The sequence below is a fragment of the Megalops cyprinoides genome, unplaced genomic scaffold, assembly GCF_013368585.1.
Source record: "Megalops cyprinoides isolate fMegCyp1 unplaced genomic scaffold, fMegCyp1.pri scaffold_28_arrow_ctg1, whole genome shotgun sequence".
In the NCBI taxonomy this organism is placed as follows: Eukaryota; Metazoa; Chordata; class Actinopteri; order Elopiformes; family Megalopidae; genus Megalops; species Megalops cyprinoides.
In genome coordinates, this window is record NW_023494724.1 from 664,090 (window position 1) to 687,500 (window position 23,411).

The window sequence follows — 23,411 nt, forward strand, 5'->3', positions numbered from 1 at the left end:
GTAAACGTCATTTACTATTATTATTATGTGGGCACATAGACAAATTTCATGAGGTTTAGAGTGTCACATACGGTCTGCCTTTAATGGAATCGGATGCTGATGATAACCATTCCCAATTTAAATGCCCCATAAGAACAAATTCTGAGTCATTAAACTTAACTGGTTGAGTTAACTGGATAATGTAATAGTCTCTGTTGAAGCAAGCAGTTTTGTAGAAACCTATGGCTGTTACAGGAGTTATTGCTAATATTCATTGTTATTTATTCTTTCAGAGTGCTTTGTTTTTTTAATTGATTTAGTAACTGTTATGCTGTACTTTGTGTTCAGATTGATTGGAACTCCAGTCTATATGTGTATCCAAGTTTGCGTTATCCAGTAATTACCGGTTTTTGCCCAGTAAAATTTATAAAGAACCGATAAAAACTTGCCGGTCAAAATGTCCGGTAATAATGCTCATACAAAACATAGCTATAACGAAGGCGATCCTTAAACAGGACATTTGTGTTTTGACAGCGAAACAGCCGAGCCCCAACTGGGCTACACTGGCTAAAATTGGCTGTGTTCTGCCCGTGTCAAGCATGCCAGCAGAGAGGGGCTTCTCTCGGCAGAATCAAATTAAGATGGCGCTGCGAAGTCGTCTGGAGGAGGAGAGAGTGACGCGGCTTATGCGCATTGCAAGCTGCAAAGACACATTGGACACATTGGACAAAAACGGAGAAAATTAAATGTCACCTGGTATCCTATAGGCAACGTTTGATGCCATGTAGGCCTAGCCTTTTTTTGTTTAAACAGGCTACAGATGTTATAGGTTACAGATATTTCGTTATAGCCTACATTTTAGCGGCTAATGTTGAGGTTTTGCTCAATAGCTACTGTTCTTTTTGCTTAATCGTTACTGTTCATTAAATAGTCAAACTGATTTGAGGTCGTTGTCATTCTTATTTACATTTACATTTATTCATTTAGCAGACGCTTTTATCCAAAGCGACTTACATAGGTTACAGTTGTTTTACAATGTTATCCATTTATACAGCTGGATATTTACTGAGGCAATTGTAGGTTAAGTACCTTGCCCAAGGGTACAGCAGCAGTGTCCCAGCGGGGATCGAACCGGCAACCTTTCGGTTACGAGTCCTGCTCCTTAACCACTATGCTACACTGCCCGCCCTATTCTTATGTCAACCTAGGTGTACATTATATTTGCGTTTGTAACATAGACTGTTATTGAAGCGTGACTGGCAAGTTTCAGATTTGTCCAGTAAAATAATTTCTTTCCGGACACCGGACCTGCAAAAAAAAATAAAAATCCTAGCTGAAACCGTGATGTGTATATATCTGTAAAATACACACATACACACACACACACACACACATACTTACAGTGCTCAAGCAAAGACATTTGAAAGTTTTCTATGGTGGTGATCTCATCATCACATCATCATTATTGTCATTTAGCGGACGCTGTTATCCACAGCGAATTTCATATGTCGCAGTTTTTACATGTATTCCGTTTATACAGCTGAATATTTACTGAGGCAATTCTGGGTTAAGTACCTTGCCCAAGGGTATAGCAGCAGGGTCCAAAAGGGATCAACCTGGCAAACTTTTGGTTACAAGCCCTGCTCTTTTATCATTATGCTACACTGCCATCCGATCTTGCTGACGGAAACGCTGGGTTGTGGGGATGGAAGCAGCAGCAGCAGGTGGCTGGGTTATCAGGAACCTGAGGAGTAGCAGAGAGTCTCACAGCAGCAGCACTGCAGGCAGACGCAGTAGCAGTGATGGAGGATTTAGTCCTGGGAGGAGGACCAACACTTCCACAGACACGGCACCACAATCAATGCTGGGATGGTCACTGCTGTAAAAGTCATTAAAATAAATGATATCAATAGGAGATAAATAAAATGCTGTTAATGTACTTTGATAAAAAAGTTAACTCTGTAAAAGCTTTTCAGGGTCTTCCCATGCAGATGTACAGGATCAGGTAGTTACTTTTCTCTAAGACACAGTTTTAAGTAGAAATGCTTTTGTTGTAGTGAATATTTGATCATTAATGTTTTTTTGTGCTTTTTGTCTTTTCAGGCTCAGTAACTGTAACCTTACAGAGAAGTCCTTTGAAATTGTGGCCTCAGCTCTCCAGTCAGCCACCTCACCCCTGAGAGAGCTGGACCTCAGCAAGAATAAGCTGGGAGAATCAGGAGGGAAGCTGCTGAGTGCTGCACTGATGAGTCCAAACTGTAAACTGCAGACTCTGAGGTGAGTGATGCTGCTTGATAATCCTGATTCATCAGCATTTTTCATTGAATTCATACATTAAGTAATGCCCAAAAGATTCCAAGAAAATAATAAATATGGATCCTTATTAAACAGTTTTGACTTTAAGAATGAAAACGTCTGGTCTAGAGATGAAACGATATGAAAATTTAATATCACGATTATAGTGACCAAAAGTATCACGGTTATCAGTATTATCGTGGTATTGTTAAAACGTGCTGAAAATGTTCAAGAAGTACTGATACACAAACTGAAATCATTTCACCAAGTTTTATAGTGAAAACCACAAATAAAATTAGCAGCACTATGCACTTTTTGTTTGCATAAACATTAAAACAATAACATAGCCAATACCTTCAGTAAACATATGAAAACCATATCAAATGTGCATTTGAGTATATGCAATGACCCTGTGCAAAATTTACATAAATACAAATGAGTCTTAAGAAGACAGTGATAGTAACTGCAGTGAGCCCAACAATTGACATAAATACAGAGGAGTATAGTGTTTCTCCACTTTTACAACCAATTCAACGACTGTAGGATTTTAAATGAACAAACTATGTTGGTTGGGTGACAAAACTATGCAACGTGTTACCGTGTGCAATGGGCAAATAGAGTCTGCAATATCAGTGACTGCTACAGAAGGTGTAGTTATGCTGCTGTCACCAGACCTAAATCACGATTGTGTTTCGTTGTATTAGTATCATTTGAGAAGTGTTTTATCTGAGCCTTAGCTTCATTACCAGGTTCAGCTGAGCTGTAAAGCTTAGAGACAGGTTTGGTAATTAAACTTGCAGCCAGCTTTAAAAGGCAAGTGTCCAAGGTATTAGCGCCGACAGGCTTTCGGGGTTCAATGTCTTTCAAGGCATTACGAACCTCCAAATCAGATACTGGATTAAATTTTTCAAAATGTAGACAGAATGGATCGGTTCTGCCTGCAGGCCCAGTGCTATGGGGGTGCTTACGGGCGCATTGCACCCCTCTGTATCTTCTCCTGGCGCTGAGCCTCTCTGTCCGTGCGTGTTCAAACATTTATAAAACTGTAAAAAAGAACCAACAGATACAACGTGTTAATTAAAAAGAATTACAAAATTATATTTATAAATTTTCCGAGGGAGGGTGGAAGAGACTTCAGTCCTCATCAGTGATATAAGCATTTTCCAGAATTTGGAAGTATTTTTTAGGCTGCTTAGATTCTCAGTAACAGATTTTAAATGAAATTTTGATTTTCATTTTCTCTTGAAATTAATACATTTTTGGATAAATATCTGAAATGAGTCAAATTACAGGAGAATTTGTCTTTCTTTGTCCGGCAAATCTTTCCTTTGATGAACAAGCTCAGAGTTCATCAAAAAACCAGGGGAAATATTTTAAGTAAAATTTTGATTTTGATTTCCCCTTTAATGAACTACTTTTGTTGCATAAATATCTGAAAGTAGCCCAGTCATATGAGGAATTTGTCTTTGTCAGTCCAAAGAAGGCTTATTTTCATCAATAAGATTTGAGAGCTCAGCAGAAAAGCAGGTGACTGTCTGTCCCTCTTTTTGATAGGAGCATGGTTGATTTCCTCTCCTCCTTTTGAATAGGAGCATATTTATTGAAGACTGATAGACAGTATCTGGGTATAAGATTCATTTTGTTGAAGTGAAAAGAATCATAAAGCTGTCATAGTTTTCAACAAATTTCTTAAAATTTCCTTTACAAATAAAGTCTTGTTTTGAGGATTCTTCACGATTTATGCCACAATTTTTACATAAAAATGCCAATTGCGGAGATTTTTGTGGTCCTTTAGTTCAATTCTGACTTAGTAAACGTCATTTACTATTATTATTATGTGGGCACATAGACAAATTTCATGAGGTTTAGAGTGTCACATACGGTCTGCCTTTAATGGAATCGGATGCTGATGATAACCATTCCCAATTTAAATGCCCCATAAGAACAAATTCTGAGTCATTAAACTTAACTGGTTGAGTTAACTGGATAATGTAATAGTCTCTGTTGAAGCAAGCAGTTTTGTAGAAACCTATGGCTGTTACAGGAGTTATTGCTAATATTCATTGTTATTTATTCTTTCAGAGTGCTTTGTTTTTTTAATTGATTTAGTAACTGTTATGCTGTACTTTGTGTTCAGATTGATTGGAACTCCAGTCTATATGTGTATCCAAGTTTGCGTTATCCAGTAATTACCGGTTTTTGCCCAGTAAAATTTATAAAGAACCGATAAAAACTTGCCGGTCAAAATGTCCGGTAATAATGCTCTTACAAAACATAGCTATAACGAAGGCGATCCTTAAACAGGACATTTGTGTTTTGACAGCGAAACAGCCGAGCCCCAACTGGGCTACACTGGCTAAAATTGGCTGTGTTCTGCCCGTGTCAAGCATGCCAGCAGAGAGGGGCTTCTCTCGGCAGAATCAAATTAAGATGGCGCTGCGAAGTCGTCTGGAGGAGGAGAGAGTGACGCGGCTTATGCGCATTGCAAGCTGCAAAGACACATTGGACACATTGGACAAAAACGGAGAAAATTAAATGTCACCTGGTATCCTATAGGCAACGTTTGATGCCATGTAGGCCTAGCCTTTTTTTGTTTAAACAGGCTACAGATGTTATAGGTTACAGATATTTCGTTATAGCCTACATTTTAGCGGCTAATGTTGAGGTTTTGCTCAATAGCTACTGTTCTTTTTGCTTAATCGTTACTGTTCATTAAATAGTCAAACTGATTTGAGGTCGTTGTCATTCTTATTTACATTTACATTTATTCATTTAGCAGACGCTTTTATCCAAAGCGACTTACATAGGTTACAGTTGTTTTACAATGTTATCCATTTATACAGCTGGATATTTACTGAGGCAATTGTAGGTTAAGTACCTTGCCCAAGGGTACAGCAGCAGTGTCCCAGCGGGGATCGAACCGGCAACCTTTCGGTTACGAGTCCTGCTCCTTAACCACTATGCTACACTGCCCGCCCTATTCTTATGTCAACCTAGGTGTACATTATATTTGCGTTTGTAACATAGACTGTTATTGAAGCGTGACTGGCAAGTTTCAGATTTGTCCAGTAAAATAATTTCTTTCCGGACACCGGACCTGCAAAAAAAAATAAAAATCCTAGCTGAAACCGTGATGTGTATATATCTGTAAAATACACACACACACACACACACACACATACTTACAGTGCTCAAGCAAAGACATTTGAAAGTTTTCTATGGTGGTGATCTCATCATCACATCATCATTATTGTCATTTAGCGGACGCTGTTATCCACAGCGAATTTCATATGTTATAGTTTTTACATGTATTCCGTTTATACAGCTGAACATTTACTGAGGCAATTCTAGGTTAAGTACCTTGCCCAAGGGTATAGCAGCAGGGTCCAAAAGGGATCAACCTGGCAAACTTTTGGTTACAAGCCCTGCTCTTTTATCATTATGCTACACTGCCATCCGATCTTGCTGACGGAAACGCTGGGTTTTGGGGATGGAAGCAGCAGCAGCAGGTGGCTGGGTTATCAGGAACCTCAGGAGTAGCAGAGAGTCTCACAGCAGCAGCACTGCAGGCAGACGCAGTAGCAGTGATGGAGGATTTAGTCCTGGGAGGAGGACCAACACTTCCACAGACACGGCACCACAATCAATGCTGGGATGGTCACTGCTGTAAAAGTCATTAAAATAAATGATATCAATAGGAGATAAATAAAATGCTGTTAATGTACTTTGATAAAAAAGTTAACTCTGTAAAAGCTTTTCAGGGTCTTCCCATGCAGATGTACAGGATCAACTAGTTACTTTTCTCTAAGACACAGTTTTAAGTAGAAATGCTTTTGTTGTAGTGAATATTTGATCATTAATGTTTTTTTGTGCTTTTTGTCTTTTCAGGCTCAGTAACTGTAACCTTACAGAGAAGTCCTTTGAAATTGTGGCCTCAGCTCTCCAGTCAGCCACCTCACCCCTGAGAGAGCTGGACCTCAGCAAGAATAAGCTGGGAGAATCAGGAGGGAAGCTGCTGAGTGCTGCACTGATGAGTCCAAACTGTAAACTGCAGACTCTGAGGTGAGTGATGCTGCTTGATAATCCTGATTCATCAGCATTTTTCATTGAATTCATACATTAAGTAATGCCCAAAAGATTCCAAGAAAATAATAAATATGGATCCTTATTAAACAGTTTTGACTTTAAGAATGAAAACGTCTGGTCTAGAGATGAAACGATATGAAAATTTAATATCACGATTATAGTGACCAAAAGTATCACGGTTATCAGTATTATCGTGGTATTGTTAAAACGTGCTGAAAATGTTCAAGAAGTACTGATACACAAACTGAAATCATTTCACCAAGTTTTATAGTGAAAACCACAAATAAAATTAGCAGCACTATGCACTTTTTGTTTGCATAAACATTAAAACAATAACATAGCCAATACCTTCAGTAAACATATGAAAACCATATCAAATGTGCATTTGAGTATATGCAATGACCCTGTGCAAAATTTACATAAATACAAATGAGTCTTAAGAAGACAGTGATAGTAACTGCAGTGAGCCCAACAATTGACATAAATACAGAGGAGTATAGTGTTTCTCCACTTTTACAACCAATTCAACGACTGTAGGATTTTAAATGAACAAACTATGTTGGTTGGGTGACAAAACTATGCAACGTGTTACCGTGTGCAATGGGCAAATAGAGTCTGCAATATCAGTGACTGCTACAGAAGGTGTAGTTATGCTGCTGTCACCAGACCTAAATCACGATTGTGTTTCGTTGTATTAGTATCATTTGAGAAGTGTTTTATCTGAGCCTTAGCTTCATTACCAGGTTCAGCTGAGCTGTAAAGCTTAGAGACAGGTTTGGTAATTAAACTTGCAGCCAGCTTTAAAAGGCAAGTGTCCAAGGTATTAGCGCCGACAGGCTTTCGGGGTTCAATGTCTTTCAAGGCATTACGAACCTCCAAATCAGATACTGGATTAAATTTTTCAAAATGTAGACAGAATGGATCGGTTCTGCCTGCAGGCCCAGTGCTATGGGGGTGCTTACGGGCGCATTGCACCCCTCTGTATCTTCTCCTGGCGCTGAGCCTCTCTGTCCGTGCGTGTTCAAACATTTATAAAACTGTAAAAAAGAACCAACAGATACAACGTGTTAATTAAAAAGAATTACAAAATTATATTTATAAATTTTCCGAGGGAGGGTGGAAGAGACTTCAGTCCTCATCAGTGATATAAGCATTTTCCAGAATTTGGAAGTATTTTTTAGGCTGCTTAGATTCTCAGTAACAGATTTTAAATGAAATTTTGATTTTCATTTTCTCTTGAAATTAATACATTTTTGGATAAATATCTGAAATGAGTCAAATTACAGGAGAATTTGTCTTTCTTTGTCCGGCAAATCTTTCCTTTGATGAACAAGCTCAGAGTTCATCAAAAAACCAGGGGAAATATTTTAAGTAAAATTTTGATTTTGATTTCCCCTTTAATGAACTACTTTTGTTGCATAAATATCTGAAAGTAGCCCAGTCATATGAGGAATTTGTCTTTGTCAGTCCAAAGAAGGCTTATTTTCATCAATAAGATTTGAGAGCTCAGCAGAAAAGCAGGTGACTGTCTGTCCCTCTTTTTGATAGGAGCATGGTTGATTTCCTCTCCTCCTTTTGAATAGGAGCATATTTATTGAAGACTGATAGACAGTATCTGGGTATAAGATTCATTTTGTTGAAGTGAAAAGAATCATAAAGCTGTCATAGTTTTCAACAAATTTCTTAAAATTTCCTTTACAAATAAAGTCTTGTTTTGAGGATTCTTCACGATTTATGCCACAATTTTTACATAAAAATGCCAATTGCGGAGATTTTTGTGGTCCTTTAGTTCAATTCTGACTTAGTAAACGTCATTTACTATTATTATTATGTGGGCACATAGACAAATTTCATGAGGTTTAGAGTGTCACATACGGTCTGCCTTTAATGGAATCGGATGCTGATGATAACCATTCCCAATTTAAATGCCCCATAAGAACAAATTCTGAGTCATTAAACTTAACTGGTTGAGTTAACTGGATAATGTAATAGTCTCTGTTGAAGCAAGCAGTTTTGTAGAAACCTATGGCTGTTACAGGAGTTATTGCTAATATTCATTGTTATTTATTCTTTCAGAGTGCTTTGTTTTTTTAATTGATTTAGTAACTGTTATGCTGTACTTTGTGTTCAGATTGATTGGAACTCCAGTCTATATGTGTATCCAAGTTTGCGTTATCCAGTAATTACCGGTTTTTGCCCAGTAAAATTTATAAAGAACCGATAAAAACTTGCCGGTCAAAATGTCCGGTAATAATGCTCATACAAAACATAGCTATAACGAAGGCGATCCTTAAACAGGACATTTGTGTTTTGACAGCGAAACAGCCGAGCCCCAACTGGGCTACACTGGCTAAAATTGGCTGTGTTCTGCCCGTGTCAAGCATGCCAGCAGAGAGGGGCTTCTCTCGGCAGAATCAAATTAAGATGGCGCTGCGAAGTCGTCTGGAGGAGGAGAGAGTGACGCGGCTTATGCGCATTGCAAGCTGCAAAGACACATTGGACACATTGGACAAAAACGGAGAAAATTAAATGTCACCTGGTATCCTATAGGCAACGTTTGATGCCATGTAGGCCTAGCCTTTTTTTGTTTAAACAGGCTACAGATGTTATAGGTTACAGATATTTCGTTATAGCCTACATTTTAGCGGCTAATGTTGAGGTTTTGCTCAATAGCTACTGTTCTTTTTGCTTAATCGTTACTGTTCATTAAATAGTCAAACTGATTTGAGGTCGTTGTCATTCTTATTTACATTTACATTTATTCATTTAGCAGACGCTTTTATCCAAAGCGACTTACATAGGTTACAGTTGTTTTACAATGTTATCCATTTATACAGCTGGATATTTACTGAGGCAATTGTAGGTTAAGTACCTTGCCCAAGGGTACAGCAGCAGTGTCCCAGCGGGGATCGAACCGGCAACCTTTCGGTTACGAGTCCTGCTCCTTAACCACTATGCTACACTGCCCGCCCTATTCTTATGTCAACCTAGGTGTACATTATATTTGCGTTTGTAACATAGACTGTTATTGAAGCGTGACTGGCAAGTTTCAGATTTGTCCAGTAAAATAATTTCTTTCCGGACACCGGACCTGCAAAAAAAAATAAAAATCCTAGCTGAAACCGTGATGTGTATATATCTGTAAAATACACACATACACACACACACACACACACATACTTACAGTGCTCAAGCAAAGACATTTGAAAGTTTTCTATGGTGGTGATCTCATCATCACATCATCATTATTGTCATTTAGCGGACGCTGTTATCCACAGCGAATTTCATATGTTATAGTTTTTACATGTATTCCGTTTATACAGCTGAACATTTACTGAGGCAATTCTAGGTTAAGTACCTTGCCCAAGGGTATAGCAGCAGGGTCCAAAAGGGATCAACCTGGCAAACTTTTGGTTACAAGCCCTGCTCTTTTATCATTATGCTACACTGCCATCCGATCTTGCTGACGGAAACGCTGGGTTTTGGGGATGGAAGCAGCAGCAGCAGGTGGCTGGGTTATCAGGAACCTCAGGAGTAGCAGAGAGTCTCACAGCAGCAGCACTGCAGGCAGACGCAGTAGCAGTGATGGAGGATTTAGTCCTGGGAGGAGGACCAACACTTCCACAGACACGGCACCACAATCAATGCTGGGATGGTCACTGCTGTAAAAGTCATTAAAATAAATGATATCAATAGGAGATAAATAAAATGCTGTTAATGTACTTTGATAAAAAAGTTAACTCTGTAAAAGCTTTTCAGGGTCTTCCCATGCAGATGTACAGGATCAACTAGTTACTTTTCTCTAAGACACAGTTTTAAGTAGAAATGCTTTTGTTGTAGTGAATATTTGATCATTAATGTTTTTTTGTGCTTTTTGTCTTTTCAGGCTCAGTAACTGTAACCTTACAGAGAAGTCCTTTGAAATTGTGGCCTCAGCTCTCCAGTCAGCCACCTCACCCCTGAGAGAGCTGGACCTCAGCAAGAATAAGCTGGGAGAATCAGGAGGGAAGCTGCTGAGTGCTGCACTGATGAGTCCAAACTGTAAACTGCAGACTCTGAGGTGAGTGATGCTGCTTGATAATCCTGATTCATCAGCATTTTTCATTGAATTCATACATTAAGTAATGCCCAAAAGATTCCAAGAAAATAATAAATATGGATCCTTATTAAACAGTTTTGACTTTAAGAATGAAAACGTCTGGTCTAGAGATGAAACGATATGAAAATTTAATATCACGATTATAGTGACCAAAAGTATCACGGTTATCAGTATTATCGTGGTATTGTTAAAACGTGCTGAAAATGTTCAAGAAGTACTGATACACAAACTGAAATCATTTCACCAAGTTTTATAGTGAAAACCACAAATAAAATTAGCAGCACTATGCACTTTTTGTTTGCATAAACATTAAAACAATAACATAGCCAATACCTTCAGTAAACATATGAAAACCATATCAAATGTGCATTTGAGTATATGCAATGACCCTGTGCAAAATTTACATAAATACAAATGAGTCTTAAGAAGACAGTGATAGTAACTGCAGTGAGCCCAACAATTGACATAAATACAGAGGAGTATAGTGTTTCTCCACTTTTACAACCAATTCAACGACTGTAGGATTTTAAATGAACAAACTATGTTGGTTGGGTGACAAAACTATGCAACGTGTTACCGTGTGCAATGGGCAAATAGAGTCTGCAATATCAGTGACTGCTACAGAAGGTGTAGTTATGCTGCTGTCACCAGACCTAAATCACGATTGTGTTTCGTTGTATTAGTATCATTTGAGAAGTGTTTTATCTGAGCCTTAGCTTCATTACCAGGTTCAGCTGAGCTGTAAAGCTTAGAGACAGGTTTGGTAATTAAACTTGCAGCCAGCTTTAAAAGGCAAGTGTCCAAGGTATTAGCGCCGACAGGCTTTCGGGGTTCAATGTCTTTCAAGGCATTACGAACCTCCAAATCAGATACTGGATTAAATTTTTCAAAATGTAGACAGAATGGATCGGTTCTGCCTGCAGGCCCAGTGCTATGGGGGTGCTTACGGGCGCATTGCACCCCTCTGTATCTTCTCCTGGCGCTGAGCCTCTCTGTCCGTGCGTGTTCAAACATTTATAAAACTGTAAAAAAGAACCAACAGATACAACGTGTTAATTAAAAAGAATTACAAAATTATATTTATAAATTTTCCGAGGGAGGGTGGAAGAGACTTCAGTCCTCATCAGTGATATAAGCATTTTCCAGAATTTGGAAGTATTTTTTAGGCTGCTTAGATTCTCAGTAACAGATTTTAAATGAAATTTTGATTTTCATTTTCTCTTGAAATTAATACATTTTTGGATAAATATCTGAAATGAGTCAAATTACAGGAGAATTTGTCTTTCTTTGTCCGGCAAATCTTTCCTTTGATGAACAAGCTCAGAGTTCATCAAAAAACCAGGGGAAATATTTTAAGTAAAATTTTGATTTTGATTTCCCCTTTAATGAACTACTTTTGTTGCATAAATATCTGAAAGTAGCCCAGTCATATGAGGAATTTGTCTTTGTCAGTCCAAAGAAGGCTTATTTTCATCAATAAGATTTGAGAGCTCAGCAGAAAAGCAGGTGACTGTCTGTCCCTCTTTTTGATAGGAGCATGGTTGATTTCCTCTCCTCCTTTTGAATAGGAGCATATTTATTGAAGACTGATAGACAGTATCTGGGTATAAGATTCATTTTGTTGAAGTGAAAAGAATCATAAAGCTGTCATAGTTTTCAACAAATTTCTTAAAATTTCCTTTACAAATAAAGTCTTGTTTTGAGGATTCTTCACGATTTATGCCACAATTTTTACATAAAAATGCCAATTGCGGAGATTTTTGTGGTCCTTTAGTTCAATTCTGACTTAGTAAACGTCATTTACTATTATTATTATGTGGGCACATAGACAAATTTCATGAGGTTTAGAGTGTCACATACGGTCTGCCTTTAATGGAATCGGATGCTGATGATAACCATTCCCAATTTAAATGCCCCATAAGAACAAATTCTGAGTCATTAAACTTAACTGGTTGAGTTAACTGGATAATGTAATAGTCTCTGTTGAAGCAAGCAGTTTTGTAGAAACCTATGGCTGTTACAGGAGTTATTGCTAATATTCATTGTTATTTATTCTTTCAGAGTGCTTTGTTTTTTTAATTGATTTAGTAACTGTTATGCTGTACTTTGTGTTCAGATTGATTGGAACTCCAGTCTATATGTGTATCCAAGTTTGCGTTATCCAGTAATTACCGGTTTTTGCCCAGTAAAATTTATAAAGAACCGATAAAAACTTGCCGGTCAAAATGTCCGGTAATAATGCTCATACAAAACATAGCTATAACGAAGGCGATCCTTAAACAGGACATTTGTGTTTTGACAGCGAAACAGCCGAGCCCCAACTGGGCTACACTGGCTAAAATTGGCTGTGTTCTGCCCGTGTCAAGCATGCCAGCAGAGAGGGGCTTCTCTCGGCAGAATCAAATTAAGATGGCGCTGCGAAGTCGTCTGGAGGAGGAGAGAGTGACGCGGCTTATGCGCATTGCAAGCTGCAAAGACACATTGGACACATTGGACAAAAACGGAGAAAATTAAATGTCACCTGGTATCCTATAGGCAACGTTTGATGCCATGTAGGCCTAGCCTTTTTTTGTTTAAACAGGCTACAGATGTTATAGGTTACAGATATTTCGTTATAGCCTACATTTTAGCGGCTAATGTTGAGGTTTTGCTCAATAGCTACTGTTCTTTTTGCTTAATCGTTACTGTTCATTAAATAGTCAAACTGATTTGAGGTCGTTGTCATTCTTATTTACATTTACATTTATTCATTTAGCAGACGCTTTTATCCAAAGCGACTTACATAGGTTACAGTTGTTTTACAATGTTATCCATTTATACAGCTGGATATTTACTGAGGCAATTGTAGGTTAAGTACCTTGCCCAAGGGTACAGCAGCAGTGTCCCAGCGGGGATCGAACCGGCAACCTTTCGGTTACGAGTCCTGCTCCTTAACCACTATGCTACACTGCCCGCCCTATTCTTATGTCAACCTAGGTGTACATTATATTTGCGTTTGTAACATAGACTGTTATTGAAGCGTGACTGGCAAGTTTCAGATTTGTCCAGTAAAATAATTTCTTTCCGGACACCGGACCTGCAAAAAAAAATAAAAATCCTAGCTGAAACCGTGATGTGTATATATCTGTAAAATACACACATACACACACACACACACACACATACTTACAGTGCTCAAGCAAAGACATTTGAAAGTTTTCTATGGTGGTGATCTCATCATCACATCATCATTATTGTCATTTAGCGGACGCTGTTATCCACAGCGAATTTCATATGTTATAGTTTTTACATGTATTCCGTTTATACAGCTGAACATTTACTGAGGCAATTCTAGGTTAAGTACCTTGCCCAAGGGTATAGCAGCAGGGTCCAAAAGGGATCAACCTGGCAAACTTTTGGTTACAAGCCCTGCTCTTTTATCATTATGCTACACTGCCATCCGATCTTGCTGACGGAAACGCTGGGTTTTGGGGATGGAAGCAGCAGCAGCAGGTGGCTGGGTTATCAGGAACCTCAGGAGTAGCAGAGAGTCTCACAGCAGCAGCACTGCAGGCAGACGCAGTAGCAGTGATGGAGGATTTAGTCCTGGGAGGAGGACCAACACTTCCACAGACACGGCACCACAATCAATGCTGGGATGGTCACTGCTGTAAAAGTCATTAAAATAAATGATATCAATAGGAGATAAATAAAATGCTGTTAATGTACTTTGATAAAAAAGTTAACTCTGTAAAAGCTTTTCAGGGTCTTCCCATGCAGATGTACAGGATCAACTAGTTACTTTTCTCTAAGACACAGTTTTAAGTAGAAATGCTTTTGTTGTAGTGAATATTTGATCATTAATGTTTTTTTGTGCTTTTTGTCTTTTCAGGCTCAGTAACTGTAACCTTACAGAGAAGTCCTTTGAAATTGTGGCCTCAGCTCTCCAGTCAGCCACCTCACCCCTGAGAGAGCTGGACCTCAGCAAGAATAAGCTGGGAGAATCAGGAGGGAAGCTGCTGAGTGCTGCACTGATGAGTCCAAACTGTAAACTGCAGACTCTGAGGTGAGTGATGCTGCTTGATAATCCTGATTCATCAGCATTTTTCATTGAATTCATACATTAAGTAATGCCCAAAAGATTCCAAGAAAATAATAAATATGGATCCTTATTAAACAGTTTTGACTTTAAGAATGAAAACGTCTGGTCTAGAGATGAAACGATATGAAAATTTAATATCACGATTATAGTGACCAAAAGTATCACGGTTATCAGTATTATCGTGGTATTGTTAAAACGTGCTGAAAATGTTCAAGAAGTACTGATACACAAACTGAAATCATTTCACCAAGTTTTATAGTGAAAACCACAAATAAAATTATCAGCACTAAGCACTTTTTGTTTGCATAAACATTAAAATAATGACATAGCCAATACCTTCAGTAAACATATGAAAACCATATCAAATGTGCTATTAGTAGATGCAATGACCAAGTGCAAAATTTACATAAATACAAATGAGTCTTAAGAAGACAGTGATAGTAATTGCAGTGAGCCCAACAATTGACATAAATACAGAGGAGTATAGTGTTTCTCCACTTTTACAACCAATTCAACGACTGTAGGATTTTAAATGAACAAACTATGTTGGTTGGGTGACAAAACTACATAACGTGTTACTGTGTGCAATGGGCAAATAGAGTCTGCAGACACGACGCATAGGCCTACAGCGGCAGAACAGAGCGGAACAAATATTATTATTATTATTATTGTTATTATTATTAAGCCTATTACTGTTATTGTTGCTAAATACCCACATCAGAAGAAGGCGATAGGCTAGCCTACATCTGTTCTGTCCGTTAAAATGAATTTCCATGCAATAGTCTACTAGGTCATTAATAGATGACGTTACTTTCTCAGGCTACAAAAACACTCTAAAATGAAGTGCAGATACGTGTTTTTAAATGCAAAAATTCAGTTACCTGCTCCAACATTCTCATGCATGGCTCCGGTTGCTTAAGTGAGCTTGTAAGGAAGACGTAAATTTCCGTGTGAGGACGCTAAGGATGCGTTATTCATCGCAAATCAAGTGCAAAGGGAAGAGTCGAGTCTGCTTGTGCATGTTGTTTTCTAAAAGTCTTGGTATAATATAGGCTAATTTGTAGGTCATTTCAGAATATCATGATAATGCTTAGTGCGTCTAGGAGACTTTTGTTAACTTTGGTTGATGCTTTAACATGAGTTTTTCAAAGCGCGGTAATTAATCAACCATGATTTTAATGATAATTAAAATTCGAAACGGTAGTACTAACTAAGTTAACTTACCTTGCATTCGCTATAAAGTAGTGGGTGGTGGTCACGCAGATGACTCAAAAGATTTTAAGTGTTGACCCTTTCGCAGCGATTTTCTTTCTGCATGTTCTGCAGACAGGGTGACCATCTTCAGTCAATCCCTCAGCACTCTTATAAAAACCAAAATACGACCACACTTCAGACTTAGTCGTCTTAGAAGGCTGAAAAATCTCCGGAGCGCTGTCACTGCCTTCCGCCATGTTTTCTTTGACACAAAACAAACCCACGTTGCATGCTGCGCCTGAGTCTGGGAGACTTGCTAACTTTGGTTGATGCTGAGGTTTAAAGCATCATATATTGTATTCTTTTCATGGAATCAGATGCTGATGATAATCAGTCCCAGTTTAAATCCCCCATGAGAACAAATTCTGAATCATTAAACTCAGCCAGTCGACCGGACCGCAATCTTTGACCATCACATGACAATTACATGAGAAATGCTGTTGTGCTGCATTTTATGTTCATTACCTTATGGTACATTTTATGTTCATTATGTTACGTAACTACTCAGCATAGTGATGCACTTATTTGTAAGTCGCTCTAGGTAAGAGTGTCTGCTAAGTGAAGTAATGTAATGTAATGTTCACATTGACTGGGACTTGAATCTACATTTGTATTTATTTATATCAGCGTTATAGACACACATACAGTTCTCAAGCAAAGACATTTGAAAGTATTGCAGAACTCTGTATGTCTGTGTTCGTCAGCGTTTAAAGATGATGCGGGGATGTACATTATTGTCATTCAGCACCCACTCTTTCCAGAGCGACTTCCACAGGTTACAGCTTTACATGTTATCCATCTATACAGCTGGATATTTCCTGGAGCAACTGTGACTGCCCGAGGGTACAGCAGCAGTACCCATTCAGGGAATCGAACCAACAACCTTTCAGTTACGAGCCCTGCTCCTTACCACTATGGAAACACTGCAGCCCAGTGTGTGTAGTTTGTAAGGGATGTACAACAAAATCTCTGTTCAAAACAGTTTAAATGGCAATTAGTCTGTCAAAATGTAAATGTAAATGTAAATGTAAAACCAAATAGAGCAATTTATTTGTGAAATGCTTCACACCCTCACAAAGAAAAATAAATCTCGTAAATACCATCAGTCTCCTTGACTTTGTTGAAAGACAATTCCCTCTTGATGCGACCCTGGTTTTGGGATCACCAGTTGCACGTTAGGCTTGTCTCACTGCAACAGCCTCTGGACACTGAGGCAAATGCAATCCTCTGATACACTCACATGCAGCCAGCAGCTATTATTCACACTGCATGTAACACAGTGCACTACTGTGAAGTGGGCCATAGGTGGAACTCCACGTGTGATCTGAGAAACTAAACGCTCCTTTAGCCAATCAGATATTCCAAGCAAATGTGAGGTAACAATGATGCGCCTGCAGGGGGTGATGGTATCAACAGCTGGGAAGCACATTCGGATGGCAGGTATGCCATCTGCCTACAAAACTTATGGGTGGGTGGAGTGTTTTCTAGACCTTTACAACACCAAGAGTTAGACTCTTTTAGGGATTTCCTACAGAAATAATTTATATAATATATATATATATATATATATATATATATATATATATATATATATATATATATATAATAACAAATGAATTCAGCACAAAACTGTACTTGATACCGTTCATTATAGGTATCAAGTACAGTTTTGTGCTGAATTCATTTGTTGAAATGCAGACAATGCTGTTCACCACAGGCTTGTTCTGTCATAGTAGCAGAAAAGATGTCAAATTTGAGGAGTGTGTGTATTTATATAATGAGCAGAGATTCTGTCTCTTTTTCTCCACAGACTGGGTTGCTGTAATCTCACAGAGGGCTGCTGTGATGATCTGGCCTCAGTGCTGCGCTCACACCACTCAGAGCTGAGAGAGCTGGAGCTGAGAGACAATGACCTGCAGGATTCAGGAGTGACAGCGCTCTCTGCTGGACTGGAGGATCCACACTGTAAACTACAGAGACTGGGGTGAGGAGCATAATAATGATCAGTTAACTCCTGATTATCTGGGCTAATGGAATGGAGCCATGATAATCAACAAAATGTTACTTTAATCTTTTTATGTATATCTACCATTTAAATAAAGAAATAACCTTTAGTTTGAAATAACATGCTCTTAGAAGATGCACAGTACAACAAATCCAAAGTTTCCATTTGATTGGCTGGTGAGTGTTAGACTGAGCCCTTCCCCCAACCCTCCCATATGACAGGAAGGGTCCAGCTGCAGCTGTACTTCACTGGGGGCTGGACTTCAGGACGACTCTCTAACCTATTGGCTGCCAGCATTCACTGCTTGGTGCATGTCACCTGTCCATTTGGTGTTGGTTTGGTGTCTGTTTAGGCACAATTAGAGCTAGAAGAAGAATAAATAATAATAATAATAATAATAATAATAATAATAAAGGACACAAGAACAATAGAATGGTTGCCTGTATCTCCATGAATACTGGTTCTACACACATACAATTTACATCAAAATAGAGGTTCACTGTTCTCAATGTTTTCAGTTCAGTGCTGTGATGAACGAATTTTGATTCATGAGCCAAAATATTCGCCGAGTTCAGTCTCCGCTTTAGATCACATGTAGCCGTTACTGCTAGCATTCCGATATTTACATATCTTCAACGGAGCCAATCAGAGGCAGCTATTGAAGCTACTGCTGTTGCAATGGATCCAGTCAGAGACAGCCTGTGTGAAGCCACTGCTCTGAGAAGGAGGGGGGAGGGAGACGGCAAGCCAAATGCACACAAATTCCTGACTTCACTTCCACGTCTGAAAAACATGTATTTTTAAATTGCCGTTCCCAAGAAATTCACATGTACCGTCAATACACATCAGATTTTCTTTATGAAGTGCACAAAAATCTTTGATTTGTTCAAATGAGATGAGTTCAAATGACAGGCCAGGTTAAACTCCAGAATCATGCTGGTACAGTATCGCAATCCTGGGAAAAATAGTCTAAGCGTAGAATACTCTTCACCAGCTGTTAAAAAGAGCTCACTGTCTTTTCCTATGAGTCAAAGTATCAGTAAAAATCAAATACGTGAAATATTAAGGCAGGATCGCTTTGTTAACCAGTACTTCCTACATCTCAGGTTCTGTACAATTCCTTATTTTAAATGCTGTTGCCAACACAGGACAGGTAGAAAAGTTCAGCTTGTTCTAATCCCATTGTCCTTTGTAAAATAAATGACTCAGTAATACCCATGTGCCTTTAAGCTTCTATAACTGTCGTCTTGACATAAATGTTCTTATTTTTCCATTGTTTAAACGTTTGTCACTGTCAAACAGATGAAATTCAGTTGTCAGTCATTTCAAAGATCGAACGTTTTTGAAAGTTTAGTGGTACAAAGCTGTTGATATACACAGTAGGTGTTAAGGCTGACACTCTGGAGGGCAGATCAGCTGTTTGTTGTACCCCTTTCCAAACTCTGTAACCAGCCCATAGCCACTCACCCAATGACTCCCCTGTGATCTTTCCCTCACAGAATGGAACTGCAGACAAGAGTATATGTGCACATTTAAACTGCATACTGAGCCACCTGGTACTGGCAGTGTCTAGCATCCATACTGTCATTGCACAGAGCTGGGCTGCTGCCAGTAATGATACATTTACATTTACCTTTATTCATTTGGCAGATGCTTTTTATCCAAAGTGACTTACAAGTGAGGCAGAAATGATAAAGATGAAGTAGTTCTAGACCTTCCAGTTGTTTTGGTGGATCCATCTACCCTACCAGATAAATCTGGATATGAGCTTATCAAGTGAGTTAAACGTGGGTTTGGGCTACAAAAGTGTGTCTGGAAGCGGAACAGGAGTATGAGGACTAGATTCATTATAACTGACTCTGCTGTGTCCATTAATGTGAGGGGCAGCATGGACCAGCAGGTCAGATCACCCTTAGTTTTGAGTGAGTGTTTTAGCGCCGGTGGTCGGGACACAAACACGGACCGCAGGATGTTCCGGTTGCAGGCGATAATAGAAAGGGACAGGCAGTTCGTAAATCCAGGGACCGGCAGGGTTCGAAGCACAGAGAAGCAATCCGGGGGCTAATCCAAAAATCGGGAGTCAGGGAGAACAGGGTCAGGAATCAGGCAGGTGAGAGGCAGCGATCAGATCCAAAACGGCAGGCAGGAATCGTGGTCAGGAAACAGACAGGATCGGCAATGTAGCAACAACTCTCGAGAAATAAAGCACGGGGACGAGACAGGTGAAACACACTGAAAAGAGACATGCAGGGAAGATATAGGGCTGGGGTAACGAGGAGATGGGAAGCAGGTGAGCAGGCAGGCAGGTGCAGGCAATGAGGGAATCAGGTGGGCGGGGACCCGGCGGGGAGCAGGGCGGGGCAGGAACACAAGGAAAACAAAAGCACAAGGACAGGGAAAACAAAAACACCGCGGCTTAAGGGGGCGGAGCCCTGACAGAGTGATACCATTCTTAGGCCACCTGAAACATCATGAGGATTTCACCTGGGGAGTAATCAGTGTATTCATCACCAATGCCTGTGTTTTGTCAACATTTGCCTTGTAACCTCAGTAAAATCCAAAATTTCCAAAGCCTGTTGTTGGGTTAGAGATGGAATATGAATTGAGAGGGAAGCATATTTATGACAGGATATTGTAATGTCTTCATTGTTACTTACTGTTTGTCCTAGGATTTGTCCTAGGTTCTACCCTGAGGGGAATGAAAGCAGGGAAGAGGGAAACCCTGCCTTGGGCCCCTGCCTGGCTGGAATGGTTGCTAGAAGCTGTCATTTACTGCTAGCTGTGATTGTGGAGAAGAGTACAGAAGCGGAATGAACTTGATAAAATTCAGACGAAATCCAAGTGTTTGTAATGTTTTAAAAAGAAATGGTGAAGACGCAGGGCCCAGTGCCTTTTAAGCATGCAGTGCTAGTGCCACACATGCTACAGGCTGGGATGTAACATTAAGGAGCCTACGGATATTAGCATGCCGCTGGGGGATGGGGGGTCCTGGCCAACCTGCCCACCCCTCCACCCTGCTGGAAGGAGGCCAGTTTGTTCTGCTGTTGCTCCCAGTCGCTGTCGGCAGCTGATGGAGCTGGTTTTGAGCTTGGACTGTAGGGCTCAGTCTGTGCTTGGAACAGGCGTCTTTACTGTCTGAGTCCCGTAAATGTCTCCTCTTAGAATACCTTTGTTTCAGGAGCTTTAAATTCCTCTCCACTCTTTCTGATAATGAAGAGTTAATAGCTTCTCAGCTTCATTGAGCTGGGCTAAGCTGGCAGCAGATGATTTCCCTTAGTGTTGCTGTTCCAGTCTCCTCATTTGCTTTTCCAGTGCTAGACCTCCAGTGCTTGGCCTATCTGAGGGTTTTTACTGATGCATAGGTGATGAGTCTCCCTCTCAGTTTTACTTTGGCTGCCTCACCCATGATACTAGGTGGTATATCTGAGCTGTGGTTCAACTCCATGTATGGCATAAACGTAGCTCAGATGTGGGCTGGAAAGCTAGTTTCACCTAATATTGAAGTTTTTAATCATCAGTGGCCTGAAGAAAAACATTGACCAAAGTCTAAAACTAGATTAAGGGGTGAATGCACTAACATTTTAGTTTGATTGTAAAACAGTTATTTTAAAACATTGTTTAAATACATTTATCCTCACACTATTACAGAAGGCAGAGGTTAATGGTTTTTTGTCATGAATATAATGCTGCGAGATTTATCAAATAATTTCAGTTGTTACCTCTAATAACCAAAACTGTATGGGTAAATTGAATCCTCTCTTCTTTATTCATCTATCCCCTGGGTCCATGCACCAGAGATGAAACTGTGGAATCAGTTGCAAATGTGCACTTTTTATTGCATTATTATATTCATAATTAGTAAGAGAACAGTGATGATAATGGAGGTATTGTCCTGTGGAAAGAGATTTAATTAAATATAGCAGCAGGGCATGTTCTCTTTGCATACAGTGCACTCTCATCTGGTTGGTCAAGAAGTGACCAGATGTGATGACTAGACCAATTGGAGGAGAGTGCGCATTGTATGTGCAGGGAAAGGTCATGTGCTTTACCTAATTACAGTATTGATCAGTTTAACTTCTAATGGGCCGTCCACATTTAAAGCGTTTCGCTTGTCGCCCGTCCCTTTGTCGCTGACAGTTGGTCGCTAGTGGACATTCAGCCCCGTACACACAGGAAGGGACTAAGCGACGAGAGAACATGGAATGTTAATGAAATTCGGCGACTTGCAGCGATGTCAGGCGAAATGACCGTTGGCGACGTGAAGTGGCAGGGTTCCAATGGGAGCGAAGGATATTGTTGACTGACAAGGTATCCTTCACTCCCCTTGGTAGTCGCCTCAATTGTGTCGCCTCAAAGTTGAGATTTAAACTAATCTCCCACTTCACATAGCCAACTGTCATTTCGCCTGACATCGCTGCAAGTCGCCGAATTTCATTAACATTCCATGGTCTCTTGTCGCTTAGTATCTTCCAGTGTGTACGGGGCTATACTTGTCATTCATGCTTGCTGTTCATTTTTTTTGATAGTCAAATGACATTTTTTGCAAGGGTCCAACCCACATGCATTAATATAATTATTGTTCTCTGCTGTAGTCTCTGTGTACTGAGTGTCAGATATTCTGGTAATTTCTCCTGCTTTTCCTCCAGAGCTGTGACAGTGAAGAGCTCTTCTCTCCTTCTCTCTGCAGGCTGTCAGGCTGTCGAGTCACAGAGAGAGGCTGTGCTTCCCTGGCTTCAGCTCTGCGTTCAAACCCCTCACACCTGAGAGAGCTGGATCTGAGCTACAACCACCCAGGAGACTCAGGAGTGAGAGCGCTCTCTACTGGAGTGGAGGACCCCAGCTTTAAACTGGAGACACTGCTGTAAGCAGAGTTCTGATTCTTTGTGTGTGTAGATGTCTGGTGTTAATGGAAAACCTAGTGAGATGTGTAAGACGGTGGCCAGTGTTCTCATCTGATCAGTAGAGTCCTGGCAGTGTGTGGAGCTCTCCCATTGTTACAGAGCTCTGAGTTTCCACACTGCACTTCATAGGCGGAAAGTCTGTGTCTCTCAGTCTCTGTTCTTCTGTTCCTACAGTGTGGACCATGGAGGAGAGATTAGGCTCAAAGCAGGACTGAGGAAATGTAAGATACACACACACACACACACACACACACACACACACACACACACATACACATTCATACACACGAACGGAAAACACACAGACACAAATGAACAGAAACACACACAAACACACATACATGAACAAAAACGCACACACATACACACACTCACACACGCGCACCCCAATCCGTCCTGCCCACTTTTGATTAAAAAAAACTTCCAATGAGCAGCATCACATCCCTAGTTATGGTTGGATGTCTGAATGTTTCACCTCATCATTTAGCCTACTGTGACGACCATCACGAACTAGGCTACTCGTGGCAAGTGATTGCTGTAGTGTAGCCCACTCAAACACCAAACACACGCATTTCCTGCTGTCTTCCGTTCACCCCGTTTGCGAGCTCGACATTGTAGAGTATATGCACTGCTATTAACCTCAACATTTTTTCACTATCACAATCACCCTGATGATTGAATGAAGGATAAATAACTCACACACCGATTTTA

The 23,411-nt window shown here is 39.9% G+C and overlaps 1 protein-coding gene across 1 annotated transcript in view; it reads left to right on the forward strand.

Annotated features, from left to right (window-relative positions):
- The window catches only part of LOC118772320 (NACHT, LRR and PYD domains-containing protein 12-like), a 104,136-nt gene that overhangs the window by 77,842 nt on the left and 2,883 nt on the right, over positions 1–23,411 (forward strand). Inside the window, exons 11-12 of the mRNA XM_036520591.1 lie at positions 22,487–22,660; positions 22,875–22,921. Coding sequence (XP_036376484.1) covers positions 22,487–22,660; positions 22,875–22,921 — 221 coding nt within the window. The remainder of the gene's footprint in view (positions 1–22,486; positions 22,661–22,874; positions 22,922–23,411) is intronic.